General features: G+C 48.2%; 2 protein-coding genes across 3 annotated transcripts in view; one reads left to right on the forward strand and one right to left on the reverse strand.

Moving 5' to 3' along the window:
* Positions 1-2,534: 2,534 nt before the first annotated feature.
* On the forward strand, positions 2,535-18,546 carry Trmu (tRNA mitochondrial 2-thiouridylase). Its single transcript, XM_051189567.1, has 11 exons — positions 2,535-2,682; positions 4,715-4,880; positions 7,162-7,268; positions 9,555-9,677; positions 11,873-12,045; positions 13,091-13,144; positions 13,223-13,289; positions 14,250-14,350; positions 15,701-15,845; positions 16,260-16,342; positions 16,460-18,546. The coding sequence occupies exons 1-11, from the start codon at positions 2,601-2,603 to the stop codon at positions 16,610-16,612; spliced, it is 1,254 nt and encodes a 417-aa protein (XP_051045524.1). The 5' UTR covers positions 2,535-2,600; the 3' UTR covers positions 16,613-18,546.
* Positions 18,404-20,296, reverse strand: part of Celsr1 (cadherin EGF LAG seven-pass G-type receptor 1) — a 136,887-nt gene continuing 134,994 nt past the window's right edge. The window contains exon 35 of one of the 2 annotated variants that reach the window (XM_051189563.1): positions 18,404-20,207. In XM_051189563.1, coding sequence (XP_051045520.1) covers positions 20,198-20,207 — 10 coding nt within the window. In that variant the 3' untranslated portion in view covers positions 18,404-20,197. Of the gene's footprint in view, positions 20,241-20,296 lie in introns of both variants that reach the window. The other variant, XM_051189562.1, reaches the window with a different exon arrangement.

A 20,296-nucleotide genomic window follows, 5' to 3' on the forward strand; every position in this document is an offset into this window, starting at 1 on the left:
AGATTCTTCCCCAGTGGGCAGTAAGTTCTGGAATCCTGAGCATTAGCACTTTAAAGTGCCCTCACCTTCCCAGATCTAATCTTCCTTCCACATGGGAAGAGGAGATGTGGTATTGAACACATTAAGCAAGTATTGGGTTTGCAGTTGGGGCTAAGCTGCATTTCCCTTAGGCTGCAGTGGGTTGTTTGGTGGGGAAAAGACATTAACCCATGATAATAACCAGGCTACCTTGGTGGTGTGCACTCAGTGTCTGTCCTTAGCCCTTAGCTCTGGCTCAGCCCATGTGTGTCCTTCCCTTATGTCATAGAGCTCTGCTCTCCAGGGCAGCTGATGTTTGGCAGCCTGTGTTACAATCCCTCTGCTTTCCCCTCTGATGATGCTCAGAGGCAGCTTTCCCCTAAGTCCTTGCTCTTCAGTGTCCTAAGCTGGCTGTCCAAAGGGTCAGCTTTGTGACACTAGTTAGAGACTTTGGCTGAGGGGCTGGCATGAGGTATACAGGCTGATAACTTAAACCTTCACCATCCCAGATGGCAGAAGCCTCACTGAGAATCTTTTACCATTTTTTATGAAAGTGTTTCTGAGATCCACATGCCTTTTGTGTTGTTGCCACATAGTACTTTACCATGTCACCTTTGCCACAACTGGTCTGTGGTGTGTCACACTGCAGACTTTTAGAGGTATAGGTTAGTTAAATATCACATGTTTAATTAAAAAAAAAAAAAAAAAAAAAAGACATGCTAGTTTGTTTTCTGTAAAATTGACCAAAAGCAGTTTTGGGAGGGAAGGTTTTTTTTTTTTTTTTTTTTTTTTTTAATTTGGTTTGCAAATTTTAACACAGTCCAACGGGAAGGAAAGTTAGAGTAGGAACTCAAAACAGGAGCTGAAGCAAGGGCCACAGAGGAATGCTGCTTACTGGATTGTTCCCCATAGCTTGCTTAAATGTCATTCTTTTACAACCCAAGATCACCTGCACAGGGGTGGCCCTACTCACAGTAGTCTACCCCTACACACCAGTCATTAATCAAGAAATACACCACCACCACCTGCCCCCCCCGGGGGGGGGGGAGGGAGAGGGGGTAGGAGAGATGGTTTAGCAGCTATGAGCACTGGCTGCTCATCCAGAGAGATCTTGAGTTAAAATCCCAGCAACTATGTGGTGGCTTGCAGCCATCTATAGTGGGATCTGATGTCCTCTTCTTTCTGGTATAAAGGCATACATGCAGATAGCATTCATGTACATAAAATTAAGAACAGAGATGGCTCAGCTGTTAAAGGCTAGATTCACAACCAAAATTATAAGAAAATCCCACAGACTTGCCTAAGGGCCAATCTAATGGAAACATTTTATCAATTGTTCCCTCCTAGTTTGGGTCAAGTTGACAGAAAATTCTAACTAGGACAACATAAGTTTCTGCTACTTTGTAGTTGGCCCTATCACAGGCTCTGGCAGAGAAAGTGAGACCACCCGAAGAAGGGTGGTCCTGGTCCCCTAGGCTGACATGTTATCCTTGGCTGGGACACTCCCTTGCCCTCTTACCCACCCAAGTCTCCTACTTGGCTTTCTTTGCTCATGCCGTCCCCCCTCTTTAATTTTTAGGCCCAGCACATCTACTAGCTTCTTCCAGCAGCCACCCACCACCTGTCAGGTGCCAGGCTCCCCACAATGAATTCAGAAAGAGCCACAGTTCCAGCCTGAGGTCATCAGAGTGTTCATTCTCCAAGAATGGCCTATGAAGCACACATTTGTTTCTTTTTTTCTTTCTTTCTTTCTTTCTTTCTTTCTTTTTTTTTTTTTTTTTTTTTTTTTTTTTTTGAAGCTTTTAGAGACAGGTTTTTTTCTGCGTAGCCTTGGTTGTCCTGGAACTAGCGCTGTAAACTAGGCTGGCCTCGAACTAAGAGATCCGCCTGTCTCTGCCTCCCGAGTGCACTCTTAAGTCGTGGTATCTCCATGCCATAGCACCAGGTTCAATTCCAAACGCCCCCTATCCGCTGGGGCCCATCCTTCCCAGCTCACTGAGCCTCCTGACTATGGTCCCATCTCCTACTCCAACACACTGACCGAGCAGCTAGGAAAGCCTTACTAAGTAACCATCCACTTCGCTCTGTCCTCCACATCCTCGGTGCCTGCAGCAGCTCCAGGCATTTGCATCAGGGGACCCGCTAGTCTGTCTAGAAGTCAGTGGAAACTTGGTGACAGTCCAGGCCCTCTAGCCAGTAACGGTGAGGAGCCAGCTGCAGACACAACACGATGCCTCGCCCTTGTGCACCCAGGACGCCTTTGGGAACTCAAGCCAGAGCAGAGGCTGTTCCTGGTGCAGCTGACCCGGGAGCATAGTTGGGCACTTAAGAAAAGGTGGAATAAGAGCAAAGGGTAGGAGTTGGGAAGCCCGACTCGCTCAGTTCGTCATTGACCTCTCCGGAACACGACCAGCCAAGCACCTCAGCCAACCTGCTGTCCGGAACCAGAAGGCCGGCAGAACGCTTGGTTGGTGGAGCACGTTTCCAGTCGGAGGAAGAGTAAGGACGCCCCGGAGGTCGGGACTTCCGGCGTAGCGTAGTCGCGGCCAGAAGGCTGATGGTAGGAGTTGCGGTGTAGGCAGATGTCGGCACTGCGGCACGTCGTGTGCGCCCTGTCTGGCGGCGTGGACAGCGCGGTGGCTGCGCTGCTGTTGCGGCGGAGAGGTGAGGCCAGGGTTCCTCACTGGGGACAGGAACTGGGCTCATCCAGGCTTGGCCTCTGCACACTCCGCGGACCTCCCCTTGAGGACGGCCAGCTGCTGCTGATTGAATCACTCATGTGTTTCCCCTTCGTTGGATGACAACTTTCCTCCTACGGCTACCATATCTTCCTGATTTCTAATATCCCCACAGGACCTTCGTGTCAGGATCTGATACCAACTACCCTTCTAAATTCCTCCCCCTGTGTGGTGGTCCCATCTCATTTCGTCCGAATTCACGTGGTAGTGTTTATGGAGCCTCAGCCCTAGATCACCTTTCCCGAGGCGCGGGCAAAGAGCCTGAATTTGAATAAGTTAGTTAAGCACCCCTCCGTCAAGTGTGATGACCCCAAATTTGGCGTGGCTGGAAATGACATAGTATGTGTCGAAAGGGTTAGCCATGCAATATTAGATATAGTTCGGAAAGCAGGAGCAATTCTTTCGTATTATAATCATAGCTGACATTCGATATATAAGAAGTGCCAAGGAAGGTAGGCAAAGCATACACATGTGTACTGTGTGAGGAAGGGACAAAAGCTAAGCCCAGAGGCAGAAGCTCTGTAGGAGTTCTCTACAAAGGGCTGGCTGTGGAGGCAGAGTCAGCAACACAGGCAGGAGTCAGAGGAGAGAGTGCTGACACAGTCTGACCAGGGTAGTATGTAGAGGGTTAATCTCTAGGTATTGAAGCTGACATAGTATTAGGGAGTTTGGGATAATGTTGAGTAGGCAGCTGTGAGCCTGTGAAGGTTTCCAATGAGGACTGTGACTAGATGCTTTGGAGGATGCAGTAGGTTGACTGTTCTCCCAGAATTATCATTTTATTACTTATGAAAGACAAGCCCTGCTGGCTAGTTTTTATGTCAACTTGTCACATGCTGGGGTCCTAAGGGAAGAGGGAACTCAGAAAATGTCTCCATTGCATTGGTCTGTAGGCTAGTCTGTGAGGCATTTTCTTGACTAATGATTGATGTAGGAGGGTTCATTCCATTATGAATAATGCTACCCCTGGGCAAGTGGTCCTGGCTTATGTAAGAAAGCAGGCTGGGTAAGCCATGGGGAACTAACCAATAAGTAGTGTTCTTTCATGGCCTGTTTCTGCCTCCAGTTTCCCAACCTGAGTTCCAGCCTTGGTTTCCCTTGATAATGGACTGTGACCTTTAGGGCAAAATAAACCTTCCCTTTTATTCCTCCAAGTTGCTTTTGATCATGCTATTTATTACAACAATAGAAATCTAGCCAAAACATAGGCTCTCTGCCTCCACCAAGCTGCACCATCTCTTATTTCTATCTTTCCTTGGATTTTTTTTTTTTTTTCCCATGGGAGAAACTGATGGACATATCAGGGGAAAGCATTATCCTCTCATTCTGGCATCGAGGGCTCTTGGAGTTGATGTCCTATCAGGCACTCCCTAGGCTGACCCACCCTAGAGTGCCTGTCCCCCGTATGTGGGTCATGTCTCTCTATGAGATAGTTGATCAAGCAGATGTGGCATGGGAATAGTGAGGTTCTAAAGCTCTGTGTAGAATTTGCTCATTCTACAAATTTGTTGGTTTTTAGCTCTCCTTATGCACTTGCTGGGCATTTTACTAGCTCTGGGGAGCTAAGGTTGGATTATGCTATCTCTGCCCTTGAGGAGTCCTCTGCTTTAATAAGTTAAGTGCAAGACTAGTTCAAGAGCTGAGCTCAGCATGGTTAGTCTCTGTGGTAAAGCAGAGTCAGGTGCTTCCAGATGCAAAAGATGGCCTATGCCATTTTTGGATGTGTATGACCTAATGAGCATGGCATTTCAATGCACAGTGTACTACAGTGCAATGAGCTCTAGAGGAAAGAAGAGCCTACAGGGATTATGCTACAGTGTAAGCCAGGCCCTAGGCCACATGGACAGGCTTGGGCTGTCATTCAGAATATACAGGGCATCAGTGCTGGAGGGGTAGGGTGTATCCAAACTGCTCAAAGTGTGGAAGGCCCCCATTCCCACCCTATCATCTCTCTCTAGGTTACCAGGTAACAGGGGTGTTTATGAAGAACTGGGACTCACTGGATGAGCAAGGTGTTTGTGCTGCTGACAAGGACTGTGAAGATGCTTATAAAGTTTGTCAGCTTTTAGACATCCCTTTCCATCAGGTGTCCTATGTGAAGGAATACTGGAACGACGTGTTCAGGTGAGTGCAGGCTGCTTCACACGTGGGGTTTATTGTACTGTGGACCTTTTCCAAGGCAGGGTGAAAACAGCCGATGCTTCTCCACAGAGGTGGCCAAGACTGCTGAAGTTGGAGCACCTGAGGTCTGACCCACAGCACCCTCACACTCGGGGTATTTCCCACCTGCCAGTGGTTTCTTTAATGCATTTCTGAACCATGGCATGAGGAGTGAAGGCTGAAATCTCCCCAGAAGATGCTGGGAGATAAGTGTCAATACCTATGTACTGTGCATAAGTGGTTATGGGAGTGTTTTGGTTAGGTTTGTTTGTTTGTTTTAATCAACATGACAAAAGCCAGGGTCACATAAGAAGAGGGCACTTCAACTGAGAAAATATAGGTAAGTCTGTGGGGCATTTCCTTGATTAATGATAGATGTGGGTGGATACAGCCCATTAAAGGGCTGGTGGCTCTGGGCTGTAGAAGAAAGCAGGCTGAGAAAACCATGGGGAGCAAGCCAATAAGCAGCATCCCTCCCTGGCCTCTGCATCAGTTCCTGCCTCCAGATTCTTGCCATGACTTTCCTGAAAGGTAGACTGTGATCAGGACGTCTAAGCCAAATTCCCTTCCCAAATTGCTTTTGGCCATGGTCTTTATCATAGTAATAGGAAGCAAAGTAAGACAAGAGGTTGGGTGGAGGGAGCTTTGTGAAGTATTGCCCTGGCCTATTGAAAACAAACAGCAAGCAAAACTTTAATCAAATCAAACATAGTAATATTTATTTGTTTGTTTGTTTATTTATTGGTATTTCAAAACAGTGTTTCTGTATGTAGCCTTTGCTGTCCTGGAACTTACTCTGTCACTAGACTGACCTTGAACTCACAGAGATCCACTTGCCTCTGCCTCCAGAGTGCTGGGATTAAAGGTGTGTGCCAACACAGCCCAGCACAACACACAGTAATTATTACTGTTTACTATATGCTCAGCACTATGCTACATCTAAGAACACAAAGTATATACATCATGGCCCTATTTTGTAGGAATTGTCTATCTACTTGGACGTTAGTATCTTTACCAGAGGTGCTGATGGTGGTGAGCATCCTGTAGGAAATTCCCTGGTTTGAGAGGAGGGAGAATGGTATGGCATAGAGTATGGTCTAGCAGCCTCATGAAAGAGGAAGGGCTTCAGCCACTTCAAGGAAGGCTTAAATAGAGGCTGTTACATGGGTTACAAGAGCAGCAGTAAGGAGGGGGAGGATCATGTCCCTCATCTATCTCAGGAATGTGTGAGGTTTGGCTAGCCACTTACTCCTGCAGAGAAAGACACCCAGGCTAGTCTCTGGTGAACCGTCACAATGTTCAATGCCTGGAAGCTCTTGCTTGTCACAGATAACAGGCCATGTTCACTGTGGGTTGCCCTTGCCTAAATAGGCCTATCTCAACTTTGCCACTTAGAGGACCTTTGACAATTTATTTGATTTTTCTAAGTCTCAGTTTTCTTTACTTTTCTTTCTTTCTTTCTTTCTTTCTTTTTTTTTTTTTTTTTTTTTTTTTTTTTTTGTTTTGTTTTGTTTTGTTTTTCGAGACAGGATTTCTCTGTATTGCTTTGGACCCTGTCTTGGAACTAGCTCTGAAGACCAGGCTGGCCTAGAACTCACAGAGATCTGCCTGACTCTGCCTACCCAGTGCTGTGATTAAAGCCATGTGTCACCAATGCCCAGATTAAGTCTCAGTTTTCTTATATTTAAATCAAGGATAATGTTCATACCCACCAGGAACATTGTAGGAATGAGCTTAAGTCATACAAAGTTTTAGAACAGTGCCTGGTCCATTTACACATGTTTTGGGTATTTTCTGTTGCTGTGACAAAACACTATGGCCAAGCCAACTAATACAAGAGTTTATTTGTGCTGACAGTTTCAGATGGATGAAAGTCTACCATGGCAGCAGGAACAGCAGCAGAGAGGGTGAACTGGGAATGGCACATGGCTTTTAAAACATCAAAACTCTCCCCCAGTGGCATTTCCTTCATCAGGGACACCTCCTAAGCCTGCCCAAGTAGCACCACCCACTGGGGGTCAATTTTCAAACATCTGAGCCAATGGGAGTCATTCTCACTCACACCTGTGAGTTCTGAGGAGCCGCTTGACATAGTAGGAAAATGATTTGATAATAAAGCTCTCATGAGGGAAGAAAGTACAGTTTTGGGACAATAAATAGAAGTTCCACATTAAACAAGCAACTTAACTAATTTTTTTTTAAAGAATGTATCACTTAGATCTGAGGGTGTTTTCCTTTATTCCAGTGACTTTTTGAATGAGTATGAGAAAGGAAGGACTCCCAACCCTGACATCATGTGCAATAAGCACATCAAGTTCAGTTGCTTTTATCATTACGCCGTGGACAATCTTGGTAAGGAATTGGAATCGCTTCATCTGCTTGTTAAAATCATAGCTTTCCAGATATAGTCAGAAGCCAGAACTGTGTAGACAGTTTTGGCTTGCAGAAGAATGTGCTCACTGAATAAGAAAGAACTTTCTAGTTCAGTATGGCCCGTAGGAGGGGGTGCCCTCCATCTAGGGCTGGCAGCTGGCTTCTCATATCTGAGAGCAGGTGTGCTTGGCCGTTGACCTAAAGACTAAAAAGTGGCAGTACTCTTAAATAGAGGACTCAGAAAGTAGGATTCAGATCTGAATCAGTAGTGAGTCAGGAAAATGTATCAGTGACAAGAACAGAAACAGCAGGCGTGGGAACCTGCAGGCCATCCGGATCAGCTGGAATGTGGGAATGCCTGAGACATCAGAACTCACAAGTGTCTGCCAAGCAGAAAGTGATAGCACACGAATGTAATCTTAATACTGGGGAGGTCAGCCAAGCTTCATAGCAAATTCTAAGCCCTCCTGACCTATATAGTGAAACCCTGTTTCAGGGAAGGAAGGGAGGGAGGGAGGGAGGGAGGGAGGGAGGGAGGGAGAGGAGGAGATGAGAGAGGGAGGGAAGGAAGGGATGAGGGAGGGAGGGAGCGATGGGAGAAGGAAGGAAGGGGGGAAGGAGGGAGGGAGGGAGGGAGGAAGGGAGGGCACATGTACAGGCCAGGAGGCCAACCTGGCTGTAGCCAGAATTGCACAAAATGGGAGTAAGCAGACCACTCACAGAGCAGCAGGCCAGCACTTAAGGCCTTGTGTGTTTAAACTGGGAGTCATTGCTGCCCAGAATGTGGCCCACAGGAGCCTAGAAGACACCCAGCCTTTTGATGAGTTTGCGTTGAGATTCAATCTATGACCTAGTGTGTTGGCCCTCCATGAAATCTGTGCTGCATCTTACTTGGTTCTCTTTTGCATTGTCTCCCTGCCTCTCTGTTTGAAGCCCACACACCTGAAATCTAGGCTTCTGAGGAAGTGGGGCTTCTCTTAGAAGAGCTCCACACTTCTTACTGTGTAGGTTACTGTCCTTCAGGAAGTGACCTGTGAGAAAATAAGATGTTATGCTGTGTCCTGGAAGGTCCTAGTTGGCTGGTTTGCATGCAGTGCTAATTCTCTTGAGGCTTCCTGTGTTAGTCCAGCATTGAGCTGCTCAGGTCTTAATGCTTTGCTGTGCCATCCAGGCCAGTCTCCCACAGTAGACCCCTGAACTTGTGTCAGTGGAAAGGTAGAGTATGTATGTGTATACACTTACCAAAAATTACTGGCAGTGAAAAAACAGGGGTAGCTTATCTACGATTTTATACTAGAATCAGAGGAATTAGACTAAGGTTGTTCACTTTTTCCTGTACATTAAAAGTTGTGTGTACAATATAACATCACTTTCCTCTGCTTAGCACTGCTGAGGTGTGAATTCATCAGCCAGTGCTTTGTAGGTGCCATTCCCATCAGACTACAGCATCAGAATTCATGCCTTGTGCTGTTGAATGTTTTGGCTTTCAGTTTTTTCTTAGTGTTGGAAAAAAACGGTAAGCTTTCAAATTGTGTGTGTAAGCTAGAGTGAGTGAGCAGATCAATTCTAACTTTTGAAAGAATCTTTAAAGGTGTGAGGTTCGTAGCTCACATTAGGAGTTGAAGGGAGCCTGCTTATCCAGCTATTACATAGGCCTCCATGCCCTCTCTAGGCGGGGTGGGTCATTGGCTGTGCAGATTTCAGGGTAAGGCTGGTTCTGTGTGCTGCTTTATCTAGGCTGATACCCTAGTTTACTTTCTATTGCAGTGATAAAAAATATGACCCAAAGCAACCTAGAGAAGGGAAGGTTCATTTGGCTTTCATGTCCCAGTCCATCATCAGGAAGCCAAAGCAGGAAGTCAAGCAGGGACCATGGAAGAATGCTGTCTACTGGCTGCTGCTCCTGCTCAACCTGCTTTCTTCTACAACACAGGACCACCTTCCTGCCTCGAGTAGTTCTGCCCAAATCAGTCATTTATAGAGAAAATGCCCACAAGCCAGGTATGGTGGCACACACCATTGGTCCTGGCATTCAGGACTAGCTAGTCTATATAGTGAGTTCCAGGACAGCCTGCACTATGTAGAAAGATCTTGACTTGAAAGAAAGCAAAGTCTGATGTCTGATGGAGAAAGTCCAGTCTGATGGAGACATTTTCTTCATTAAGGGTTTCTCTTCCCAAGTGACTGTAGTTTATGTGTAGTTGACAAAAACTATACAGCAAATTCAGCCTCACATTGGAGTCTTGTGTTTTGAAAACCCTCCAGGAGCAGATGCTGTTGCCACTGGCCACTATGCAAGGACCTCCCTGGAGGATGAGGAAGTCTTTGAGCAGAAGCACACTAAGAGACCAGATGGGCTGTTCAGAAATCGATTTGAAGTCAGAAATCGTAAGTACATGTGTGTGGCCCGAGCACTAATCTCTCTGAGCACAGGAGCACTTAGAAGGATGGCAGGAGCAGGGGCTGAGCATGCAGCCCCTCCCCCAATCCTGTGTGCTCCTGGCTGATTAGCTGCTTCATTTAGGTTCAGAGTTGCAAAGGCACAGGTAGCAGCAGGGTCACCTTCCCCAGGCCCATGGGTGAGCATTGTGATGCCTTGGCCAGGAGCCAGGGTGCGAGCTGAGGAAGGTGGTCAGAAACTTATCTAGGTTATTACATATTCATAAGTTGAACTTCCAGAAATATTTGACAGTAATAATTGGAACAGTTTTAACAAGGTTCCAAGCAGATGTAGAGTCACTTCCCATCTTGAGTAGATAAACCTGCTCATGTCAAGGACATGTTCTCCTTTGTCTAGTTCATACTTGTTCTGACCCTCCTAAGATAGTTAAGCACTGTGTTGAGTGATACCCTGTGATAGTTTAATGATGCCTTGGTTTCCAGGGTGTATTTTAGACAAACCAAAGCTGTTCTGTGGCTTTGGTCTGAGTCCTAGGGGATCATCCAAGTGGAGGCCGAAGAGGTCTTGGGCCCAGGGGATGGCTGTAGTTGTGGACCTGACATTGTAACCAGCTGGTTTTCTTCTGAACATGGTGCCATGCCTGGCAGGACAAATAGGAGGGCAGGATCCTGGAAACATAAGCTCTGAACTCTAGTAGGCTTCATCAAATGTTAGCTCTGTCCTGCTCTGTGGCATTTTTGTTAGTATTACAGCTTCCTATTTGAAAGCCATTGGTTTTCATGTGTTTTACAATAACTCAGAAGGTAGATGTGGGAACACACCTGTAATCCCAGCACTTGGGATACTCAAAACAATCAGTCAAAAAGAATCCAGGACAAAATAACTCACAAACACTATTTGGGAGAATTTGGTTTGGACAGAGATTGAATTCTAGCCTTATTTTCAGCCAGTTGCATTGTTTTTGACAAGTAACAGGTCAGAAATGGGAGGCAGCTAAGTCTGTAGAACAGCCTTTTAGCACCTGCATCATCACAGGCCAGACCTTAGTCCTGGCTGTAAAGATGGGGGAAATGTTCCTTTATAAGGAGATGTGAGAGTCAGGTGGAAACCTACAAGTAATATGATGCTTACTGCTGCCTGGTGTGTGAAGTGTGCATTGGTATTTAAACTGTAGACCTGGAGAAATGGCTTCATCAGTAAAGGCAATGACCTCAGTTCAATTCCCAGAACCTATGTAAAAACAGCAGGCATGATGATATATCCGTATAATCCCAGCACTGGGGATGCAGAGATTGGTGAGTTCTGGGTCATTGAGAGACCATCTCAGAAAAGAAAGTGGTGACTCCTGAGGAGCAGCAGTTGAGGTTGTCACCTGATTTCTACACTCGTGTACTGACATAGACAAGCCCTCAAATGCATGTACACATAACACTGAGCTGTGTGTGGGGGGTGCTCCACATTTCCCTCTGGGTTATCTCCTAGCACTGTGTGTGAGAAAGGGTGGAAGAAGCAAATCCACCCATCAGCCTCACCAGCCCACAGACCTGAGTAAGAACTGTCTTCTTGGGGAAATTTGCCTGGCACCTTCTCAGTCTAAAGTCACCAGGGCCATCGTCACTCACAGCTGTATACATCCAATAAGTGTTCCTTATAATTACATGGAGAACAAGCAGGGTGGGCAACAGATGTCAGTTTGGACTCTGTAGCAAAGCTGTTTTCACGCCATGGCTGGGCTGAAGGCCAGAGCCCTGTGTGTTTCTTTGCACACTTTACATGCCTGCAGTTGATAGGCAAATTCACTGCTGACCCTATTTCAGCATAATTCTGGATGAGCTGTCTTGCCCAGTCTCCCATATGTGACTAGATTTATTTTAGGACCGAAGCTTCTCACTCTTTTTTTTTCATACAGTGTCTCATGTTTGAAAATCTTACAATCAAAATTACAAGCAGGGATAAGTTTCTGTATGCAAAATCTACCTTCCCCGTGTTGTTCCTTATAGATAGCTCAACAAGGGGCCATGTACATTAGCCATGCTGGTATTTTTTTCCCAGTCTTTTGAGATGGGTTTGCTTCTGGCAGTCTGGGGGTGGGGGTGGGGTAACTGCTCACACAGAAGGGCATGGAAAGCAAAGAGTTATTATCTGTGTTCCTGCAATGACTTTTGTTCTTTACTCTTGGCAGCCGTAAAACTTCTCCAAGCAGCTGACAGCTTTAAAGACCAGACCTTCTTTCTCAGCCAGGTTTCCCAGGATGCCCTGAGAAGAACCATCTTCCCCCTGGGGGAATTAACAAAAGATTTTGTAAAGAAAATAGCTGCAGAGAATAGACTCCATCATGTGCTTCAGAAGAAAGAGGTAGGAGTGAGCAGCTTGCCATTAATTCATGAATGTTTCCACTCATGTTGTCATGGCACAGACAGGGCTGGGCTCTGTGGGGCCTTTGCTAGGACCCCATCGGGCCAAGCCACAGAGCACGGTTGCAGGTGAGGAGCAGCTGAGGCCGGCCTCCTCCTCCCCCTTCTTGTGCCTGTTGTGGCCAACTGCTTTCTCAGCATACATGGTAACTGGCTTAGCCAGCCAGTTGAGTGTGATCGAGGAGCAGCCATGCTGGCCCATTCCATGAGACAGGAGATTGCAGTCATCTGTACACAGTGCTACCTATCCAAGGAGACAGTAACAAGCAGACAGTTCCTCTCCACCGTCTCGGAGCTCCCTGTAGAAGGGAGGGACACTCATACACTGCATCTTGGAAACCAGACTAACCCCTGTGGGGGAGAGCTGGAATCCTGGGAGAAGCCCCAGTAGTCCAGGTTTGGTTAGAGGTTAGTATAGCTTTACCTATAGCCTCGCATGGCTGTTCCTTTTATCAGCAAGTCCACATTGCCAAGTGAATGTCCCTTGCCTGTTCTATTGTCTTCTCTATTGTTCATTTGACAGCATTTCTCCATGGTAGGAACTAGCAGTCACTGTAATAAATGGGATAGACCCCTTGTCTAATGCCCTGTGTTAGAGACAGACACAAACTGAGGAGTAATGACAGAGCTGCAGCCTTCTCCTTCCTGACCCCCTGCTCCCTGCCCCTGCCTTGGGCTCTGGCTCTCCAGCAGTGAGCAGTCTAGTTTGCTCTCCTTGTTTGCTTGTATGGGTTTCTCAGCACAGTCTAGTTGCAAATGATGCAGTGTGTTTACATGATAGCATCCACGTTAGAGTCAAACTCGGAAATCCAACATTCTCTAGGCCCCCAAGTTCTGTTTGTGTTTGTGCTGAATTCTGGGGCTTCCTGCAGCACAGCCTGCTCTCTGCCTGGCATTAGTGCTGTCCTCCTAGCCCAGCCTGGCTCTCTATTTGCCTTCTGGCTTTGCCTTCTGCTCACATCCTGTTGGCCTTCTTCTCATTCCAGAGCATGGGCATCTGCTTCATTGGTAAAAGAAACTTTGAGCATTTCATTCTTCAGGTGAGTGTCTGTCCTCTGACATGAGTGGCTGTCTGTGCTGGGCCTGGATCTCCAGTAGTAATGAAACTTGTCTTCCAGTATTTGCAACCTCGGCCTGGAAAGTTTATTTCTATCGAGGATAATAAAGTTCTGGGAACACATAAAGGTGAGTCCTGCCAGCTTTGGGAACTAAAGGCCAGCACTAGCTCCTGTCCATCCCATGAAGGGCTCAGGGAGGACTTGAGGGGCAGGCTGGGGTGGGTACATGTGGCATGAACAGTCACTCTGACAGGAACTTAGTGTGTGCTGTGGTGCTTTGTCTTGTATTTAGTCCCTAGATTCAGAGCTGGACTCTGTGTGTGTGTTTCACATTCCTAAAAGTATGTTGTTGATTGCTATGGGAGTACAGGGAAGACTGCAGAAATCCCATTGGAGAAAGAATGTAGCTGACCTCATAGCCAGGCGAGTGAGGACCATATGGGTGCTATTCACATAATCCAGATGAGGACCACCATGACCAGTGCTGTGCTGTGTGTGAGGACAGGCAGTTTGGGCTAGAAGGGACATGCCTCCTGAGACTTGATGTCTGGACCCAATCTGTGAGACTGGCTAGACAGTCAGGGTGTACTTCTTTGCCATGTATGGCCCCTGTGGAGAGAGCAGCGCTCCCTGAGAGGAGGGCGAGACCCAGCTGACCTGGTTGTCATACTGGAGAAGACAGCGGCTTTGCAGGAGACAGTGTTGCTGTCCTGCCAGATTGCCTCTGCCGGGTACATGCATCCACGAAGAGGTAAAGCTGGTGACTAGGTGGTCCTGCCCCATGCATGAGGTGGGTGTAGAGTGCAGATGCAAGGAACATGCTCAGCAGGCATGAGACCTACTTTGAGAGCAGTATCCCCACAGAGGTCATAGCCACCAATGAAGGAGCTGGCTTTTGTACCATGCTCAGTACTATCCTAGCTATCCCTCAAGTCCTGACCTTAGGTGGGATGTACCCAGGTGTGTGATTAGGGCTAAGAGCCCTTCAAGCCCATAGAACCACATTTTAAATTCAGGATGCCTCATAGCAATCCATAACCTCCCATTTATGAGGAATGAGATGTGCCCTCTGAACACTGTTTCATAGGTTGGTTCCTGTATACTTTGGGACAGAGAGCTAAGATCAGTGGCTTGAGAGAGCCCTGGTACGTGGTGGACAAAGATGGCATCAAGGGGGACGTGCTTGTGGTGAGTGAGACTAGCCTTCACTATCTAGTATGCCAGTAAAACAGGCAGTACTGGAGTGTCCCAGAGCCTGGAGCTGCAGACCTGCCCTCCATAGCTCCTGGGACAGGTGTAAAGTAACAGAAGGTCTTCATATAAAGTATCGCCAGGCTCTGTTGTGTGCTGGCCATGTGCCACTCATTACAACTATTTGTAGAAAAACTGTCCTGTTTTGCAAAGGAGGATGAAACTCGGATAACCTGCAAAGGCCTCTCATAGAGGTTGGCCATCATAGCGGCTAGTAAACCCACCCTCTGTGGGAGGACAGAGGTAGTTAACTGAAACCAATGGGACCCTGAACCATTCTTGTCTGTCCTAAACTCTGGAACAGAAATTCTCCAAGAGGGCAAGCTTTGAGGAGATTGACAGTATCAAGAATTGGATGGGGATGTAGGAGTAGGTGTTGCTTGGCAGACTGCCTGTGCATACATGGCAGCCCCCAATCTTCAATGAATCCTGCTCTCGGCAGGGCAAGGGTGGGAACCCTGCTTGGGGCAGGCTAATCTGCCAGCTGGTGTGGTCAGAGTTGCTGGAGGACCCACAGGGCCCCAGGCTGCAAACTTCACAGATGTCTTCTAGTAGAGCAGCATGGGAAATGCCTACTCAGGCTTAAATTAAGGCATCTTTAGCTTAAGCTCTCAGATGGACCTACTGAGAAAAGACAGATCAATCATGGGTCAGGGGCCCAGGCCATCTCAGTGTCTTAGCACCCAGAGTCTCAGGAGTTAGTGTTCCTGCTTCTTCCCCAGAGGAGCCTTGGCCACCCTAGACAGCACCAGGGTTCTTCTGTGTATGTGTAAACTAGTGGTGATGGGAAGAGGTACTGCAGTACTAGTCCTTTGAGTGAGAACTACTCAGGCCAGGGCCAGCCTCACGATCCTGCAACCACCCAGGTGGTTGGGGGCCTGCATCCTTCAGACCCTGCTTCTCACAGCCAGCTGTTGCTGGTGGGATCCGTGGCCCTTCCAGGAGGCCAATTTTGTGGCTGACCTATATCTCTAGGAAGAGAAAACAGCTGTCAGAGTATAACAGGCTGGGGGTGACGAGATGTGGAGGAATCTCACTCATGCCCTCTACTTCCGCCCCATGGCTGACTGTACTCTCTTGTTCCTTGCTCATCTGAGAACCAGGGTGAACAAGCCTTTAGGCTGATGAAAGGGATGCTACATGTGGACTGACACATGCAGCTGAGCGGGGTTGGCTTATTATTAGCTGTGGATGTGCTGTTAGGGTTGTTCTTATGATACCTGCTGAGGGCTTATGGGTAAGGGCTGCTCCCTTCAAAGATCACAATGTCTGCATTCTGCTCTGCAGGCTCCCCAGGTAGACCACCCAGCTCTGTATAGAGACCTGCTGAGGACCAACCGTGTACACTGGATTGCCGAGGAACCACCTGCTGCCTTGGTCAGAGACAAGATGATGGAGTGCCATTTCCGATTCCGCCACCAGATGGCACTAGGTGACTGGATGGAAGGGGCCCTTGTTGCTAAGTTACCTGTCTCAGATTAATCTAAATCAGAGAGACTGCTTGGGCAGTACACCCTTGAGCACACCAGGAAGTTCCCGTCATTGATACTGTATTTCAAAACACCTTATCCTCTGCCTGCCACAGAAAGGGGTCTAAGGAACAGGAATGTCATTTTGCCAGAATTGCTGGAAGTTGGGTCCTAGTATGAGGAACTGAGTTATAGTATATATCATTCTGAGGTGTCATGTCCATAGCGAGGGCAGCTTTGAGCCCTTTTGGGCACTTTCCTGTCCTGTCCTTCCAGCAGGAAGGATGTTGGGCAACCCTACACTCACAAGCTGCTGTTTCTCCCTAGGGCTGTGGTTGGCAGTGAAAGCAGACTCACACTCATAACTCTCCCCACAGTGCCCTGTGTGCTGACACTCAACCAGGATGGCACTGTATGGGTGACAGCTGTGAAGGCTGTGCGGGGCCTTGCCCTGGGACAGGTGAGTGGGGCAGTGGGAGGTAGAACATTGCTGTCCTCGATAGGCCAGGTGCCTGGTCTGCCCTGGAGTCTGAGACACATACACAGTGAGCCTCCCCCTACCCTTCTTTCTTTCCAGTTTGCTGTCTTTTACAAGAGTGATGAGTGTCTTGGCAGTGGGAAAATCCTACGGTTAGGGCCATCTGCCTACACACTCCAGAAGGGCAAGAAAAGAACCAGAGTGGCTCCCGAGGTCTCCAGTGACAGTCCAGGCCTGCAACCCACACCCTGACAAAGGCCAAGCCAATGGGAGGAAGCATTAGAGCAGTCTGGGGAACGTTAGTCAGTGATGGGCTTGGTGCTGCCAGAGTCAGTGGGCTGGCTGGCTGCAGAGCCAGGGCAGCCTGAGGAAGGAGCGCATCTGCGCTGGTGCGCCAGTACACCAGAAGCTGGCCGGTGGGTCTGCCTCAAGGGCCCTGATGGAGCTGCTCTTCCACAGTGCAGTGCACGGAGGCTGCGCAGGAACAGCATTAAATAAAACTGTCCAATAGTCTGACCACTGTGGCTGTGCTCCTTCCACTGAGCCTCCATGTGGCATGGCAGGCATGGGGACAGCAGCAGCCCTGTCCCCGCTCTCTAGGGCCTGAGCTCCCTCCAAAAGGAAGGGAGAGTTTTCTGAATTAGGCCTCTCCTTGTCTGGTAATCTGATGAGTGTGAGATAACCTACTTGGTGTGTGCACTGCCAAGTAAAGGGAGTCAGTATTTTCCTGTCAGCTTGGCATTGGTTTGAAGTGGACACATATGTCACGCTAGACGTACCCAAGCACGTGTGAGGAAAAAACACATTGGGAGATGACCTTTAGTGGGGAGGTGGCGGCAACACCAGGTGCAGACCCTGGGGCAGGGGACCCATGGGCCAAAGGGAAGGGTGCCCACTACTTCTCTGCTCCCAATTTTCCCGACAGGTACCACCATTGGGCAGATGTGTGAGACAATAGAGGGGCCAAAAGTCTGGGGAATTCACCATTTTTGACAGGAATCAAGATAAGGTCCCGAGAGATGAGGGCTGGATACAGCAGTGCCAGGAAGTAATGCCTGGAGCCTCACCAAGTTGCTAAGTTAGGATGAGGGTTCAAACCAGGCCAGGCTCAAAAGAATTCAAGATGCCACCGGAGTTCTCAAAGCCAAGAGAAAGATGACAGGTGGAACCCTAAGGTCATTAGATGTGTGCAACACCAGAGAGGGTAGAACACCAATCTGCTATGCCTAGGAGATGCAGGTGAGTACATAGCAGTAGGTATGGTGAGGGACCAGATTGTAAAACTGAAAAGCATAGTGGAAATGTAAGAAGCTCACCAGATGAGTCCAGTAGCAGTATAGGTCACAGTACAGAATGAGTGAGCATCATGACTATCATGAGTGTCAGATCTGCAGAACAAGAGGTTGGGGACCAGTGGGACATCAGAGCAGCACCAAAGGGTCTAATGTGTCACTACAGTGTCAGGAAACAACTGAAAGCATAGTGACGAAGTTCCCAGATTTGGAGACGCAACAAGATGGCTCAGTGGTTACGAGTGCTTGCTGGGCAGTCATGAGGACCAGCGCTAGGACCCGGCACCCACATAAGCAGTGTGGCCTGCCCCATCTCTGAAAGGAGACAGGGCTAGTGGGGCTTGCTGGCTTCCAGTTTAGCTGAAAAAATGAAACAAAACAAAAAAACCCCACAAACGTCAGGTTCAGAAGAGACCCTGCCTCATGGGTGGCAAGTGACAGCAGACACTTGATGTCCTTTTCTGGTCTCTGGTTGGGAAGACAACAGCTCAGTGATTAAGAGTACTGGCAGAGACATCCATACACACAGGATAAATCTTAAATTCTCAAATTTGTTAGAGACAGACTGAAGAATTAGAAAATTTGGGCAAGTCCATCCATGTCATGGCAGGCCTGCACATGAATAGGAAATGACAATGCTCTGTGGGCCTGTCTGCGTCTAAATGGCACTAGAGGCTGTCTTCAGTAGTTCCTCCCATGCCACCTTAGGGAGCAGGGTCAGTGGGGACAGGAAACACCCAGCACGCATGGGTACAAATCCAAAAATTTTAATTTATTATAGATGTGTCTCACCTGTGTTGTCATCCAGTGCTGAACAGTAATAAATACATCTGTTAAAAAACCTCCAGTGTTGAACCTCTAATGTCTTAGGTCATAAAAACAGTTTAAAACTGACGGCTTGTTTTGTTTTGGTTAACAATCATGATCAAAGCATGGGGTTGTGGCATTGTGAGCGAACACAGTGCTCCAAGTCCTGGAGACTGAAGCTCCCTTGTGTTAGGTCATTTTTTGTATCATTGCCACCTCAGAGGTCACTTGGGGCACCTCCCTTCAGCCTCACGGCAGTGAGCGACCTCAAACCATGTCAGGTAGACTTCCCTCTCACACATTAGCAGTCCTGTGCACTCTCAGAGTGCAGTGCAATGCGAGAGTTCTTGCATTTGATGTCCTTGTTTAGTTTCTCCCATTTGAGAGCAGCTGCACACCCCATGTACACCTGAGTCAAGCAACAGTAAAGGCTGAAGGAAGCATGTCTCAGTAACTCTGGGCCCCAGTCCCTTGGGCTTGGCCGAATGGTGGCTTGTGGTGGGCTGGTCACAGCAGTCCTTGGTGTGAGTTTCCAAAAAGAATTTGGTAACCATTGAAAAGTGGGACTGTGGCTTTGTTTCTCTGCACAGTGGCCCACTTAAAGCAAAATGATGTAATTGGTCAGATCTCAGGGTTGGAGCCCCTGCCTGCCCAGAGAGCTCGAGTTTGAAAGAGTAGACCATTGATTGGCAGGAAGGAGTGTGACATCCTGGAAGGCCTCAGGGGTCCCTCTGAATCAGGAACATGAGATCCTACGGGAAACAGGAGCAGGAACAAAGAAATTCTCCCCCTGCAGCACTGAGCTGACTGGAAAGCTCCAAAGAAGCCCCACAGGATCAGGGGAGAACCTGGCACAAGGCTGTGGGAGTGACCAAGCGGTCAGGATTTCACCCCGTGTGAAGTCAGCTGTGGCAGTCACACTTCACAGGCCAGCCCCATCCCGTATCTAGAGCTGAGTGTGCACAACTGTGTGCTCCGAAGACCAGCAGAACACCCATACTCCCTAGCTTGCTGACTGGAAGCAGCTGCCGGAGTTTGTGATGGCTGTATTAACTTCAGAGCTCATGTCTTCCCTACCTGGGCACTGTGGGACCAGCTGTGTTGATTGATTACTGGTGCAAGTACAGCTGTACAAGCTTCCTTGGGCCATTTCATGGCTCTCCAGCGTCAGCAAAGTCAGGACATTGTAAAATATACACAGGTTTTTATCTTCTCCAAGTCCAGGACAGATTTATCCGTATTTACAATTTTAAACAGCAATTTAAGACACAGTACTTTGCAGAGACTGAGACTGGTGACTATGGGCTTGTTCTGCAAGGAGATGTCTGCAGGGACAACCGGGTCTTGGCCTGTATCTGGTATCTGAACCCTCTCAAGCCAAAGGGCCTAGCATAGTAATTCACCAAGTCCAGCTCAAGCTCTATGGCTTCTGCCTAGGCCTCTTGTAGCCAGGTCAGCAGCATAGTTTGGGTTCTGACTGCAGTCTGAGGATGGAGCCATGCTAGCCTGAAGTCCTTATCTCCCTCTTGAGACTTGCCTGTGGCTTTGGCACTTGTTACAGAGTCTAACGGGCCCTGAGCTCCTGAGAGGGCCAAGGACTTCCTATCTGGACATTCGTTGTAGAGCCAGCTGCTGTTGCAGGAACCCTCACACCAAGGGCCCGTCTGCCCCATAGGCAGCAAAGTCCCAGGCTTCAAGGTCGGAGACTTGACTGGCAGTCTGTAGGATTGACCGGGCCTCATGGTTTCCTGATGATTCAAATTGAAGTTTCGTTACTGCCTCTGTGTGTGGGAAGAATTGCCAGGCGTGTGGAGGGTCAGTGACGGTGGCAGTGATG

This window comes from Phodopus roborovskii, unplaced genomic scaffold, assembly GCF_943737965.1.
Source record: "Phodopus roborovskii unplaced genomic scaffold, PHOROB, whole genome shotgun sequence".
Lineage (NCBI taxonomy): Eukaryota > Metazoa > Chordata > Mammalia > Rodentia > Cricetidae > Phodopus > Phodopus roborovskii.

What these genes read in the sequence shown, in the direction of transcription:
- Trmu (XM_051189567.1), top strand. Translation starts at nt 2,601, where the DNA reads ATGTCGGCACTGCGGCACGTCGTGTGCGCCCTGTCTGGCGGCGTGGAC. An exon ending in TCGATTTGAAGTCAGAAATC is followed by an intron (nt 9,678 to 11,872) that starts GTAAGTACATGT and finishes TACTCTTGGCAG; the next exon opens with CCGTAAAACTTCTCCAAGCA. An exon ending in AGTTCTGGGAACACATAAAG is followed by an intron (nt 13,290 to 14,249) that starts GTGAGTCCTGCC and finishes ACTGTTTCATAG; the next exon opens with GTTGGTTCCTGTATACTTTG.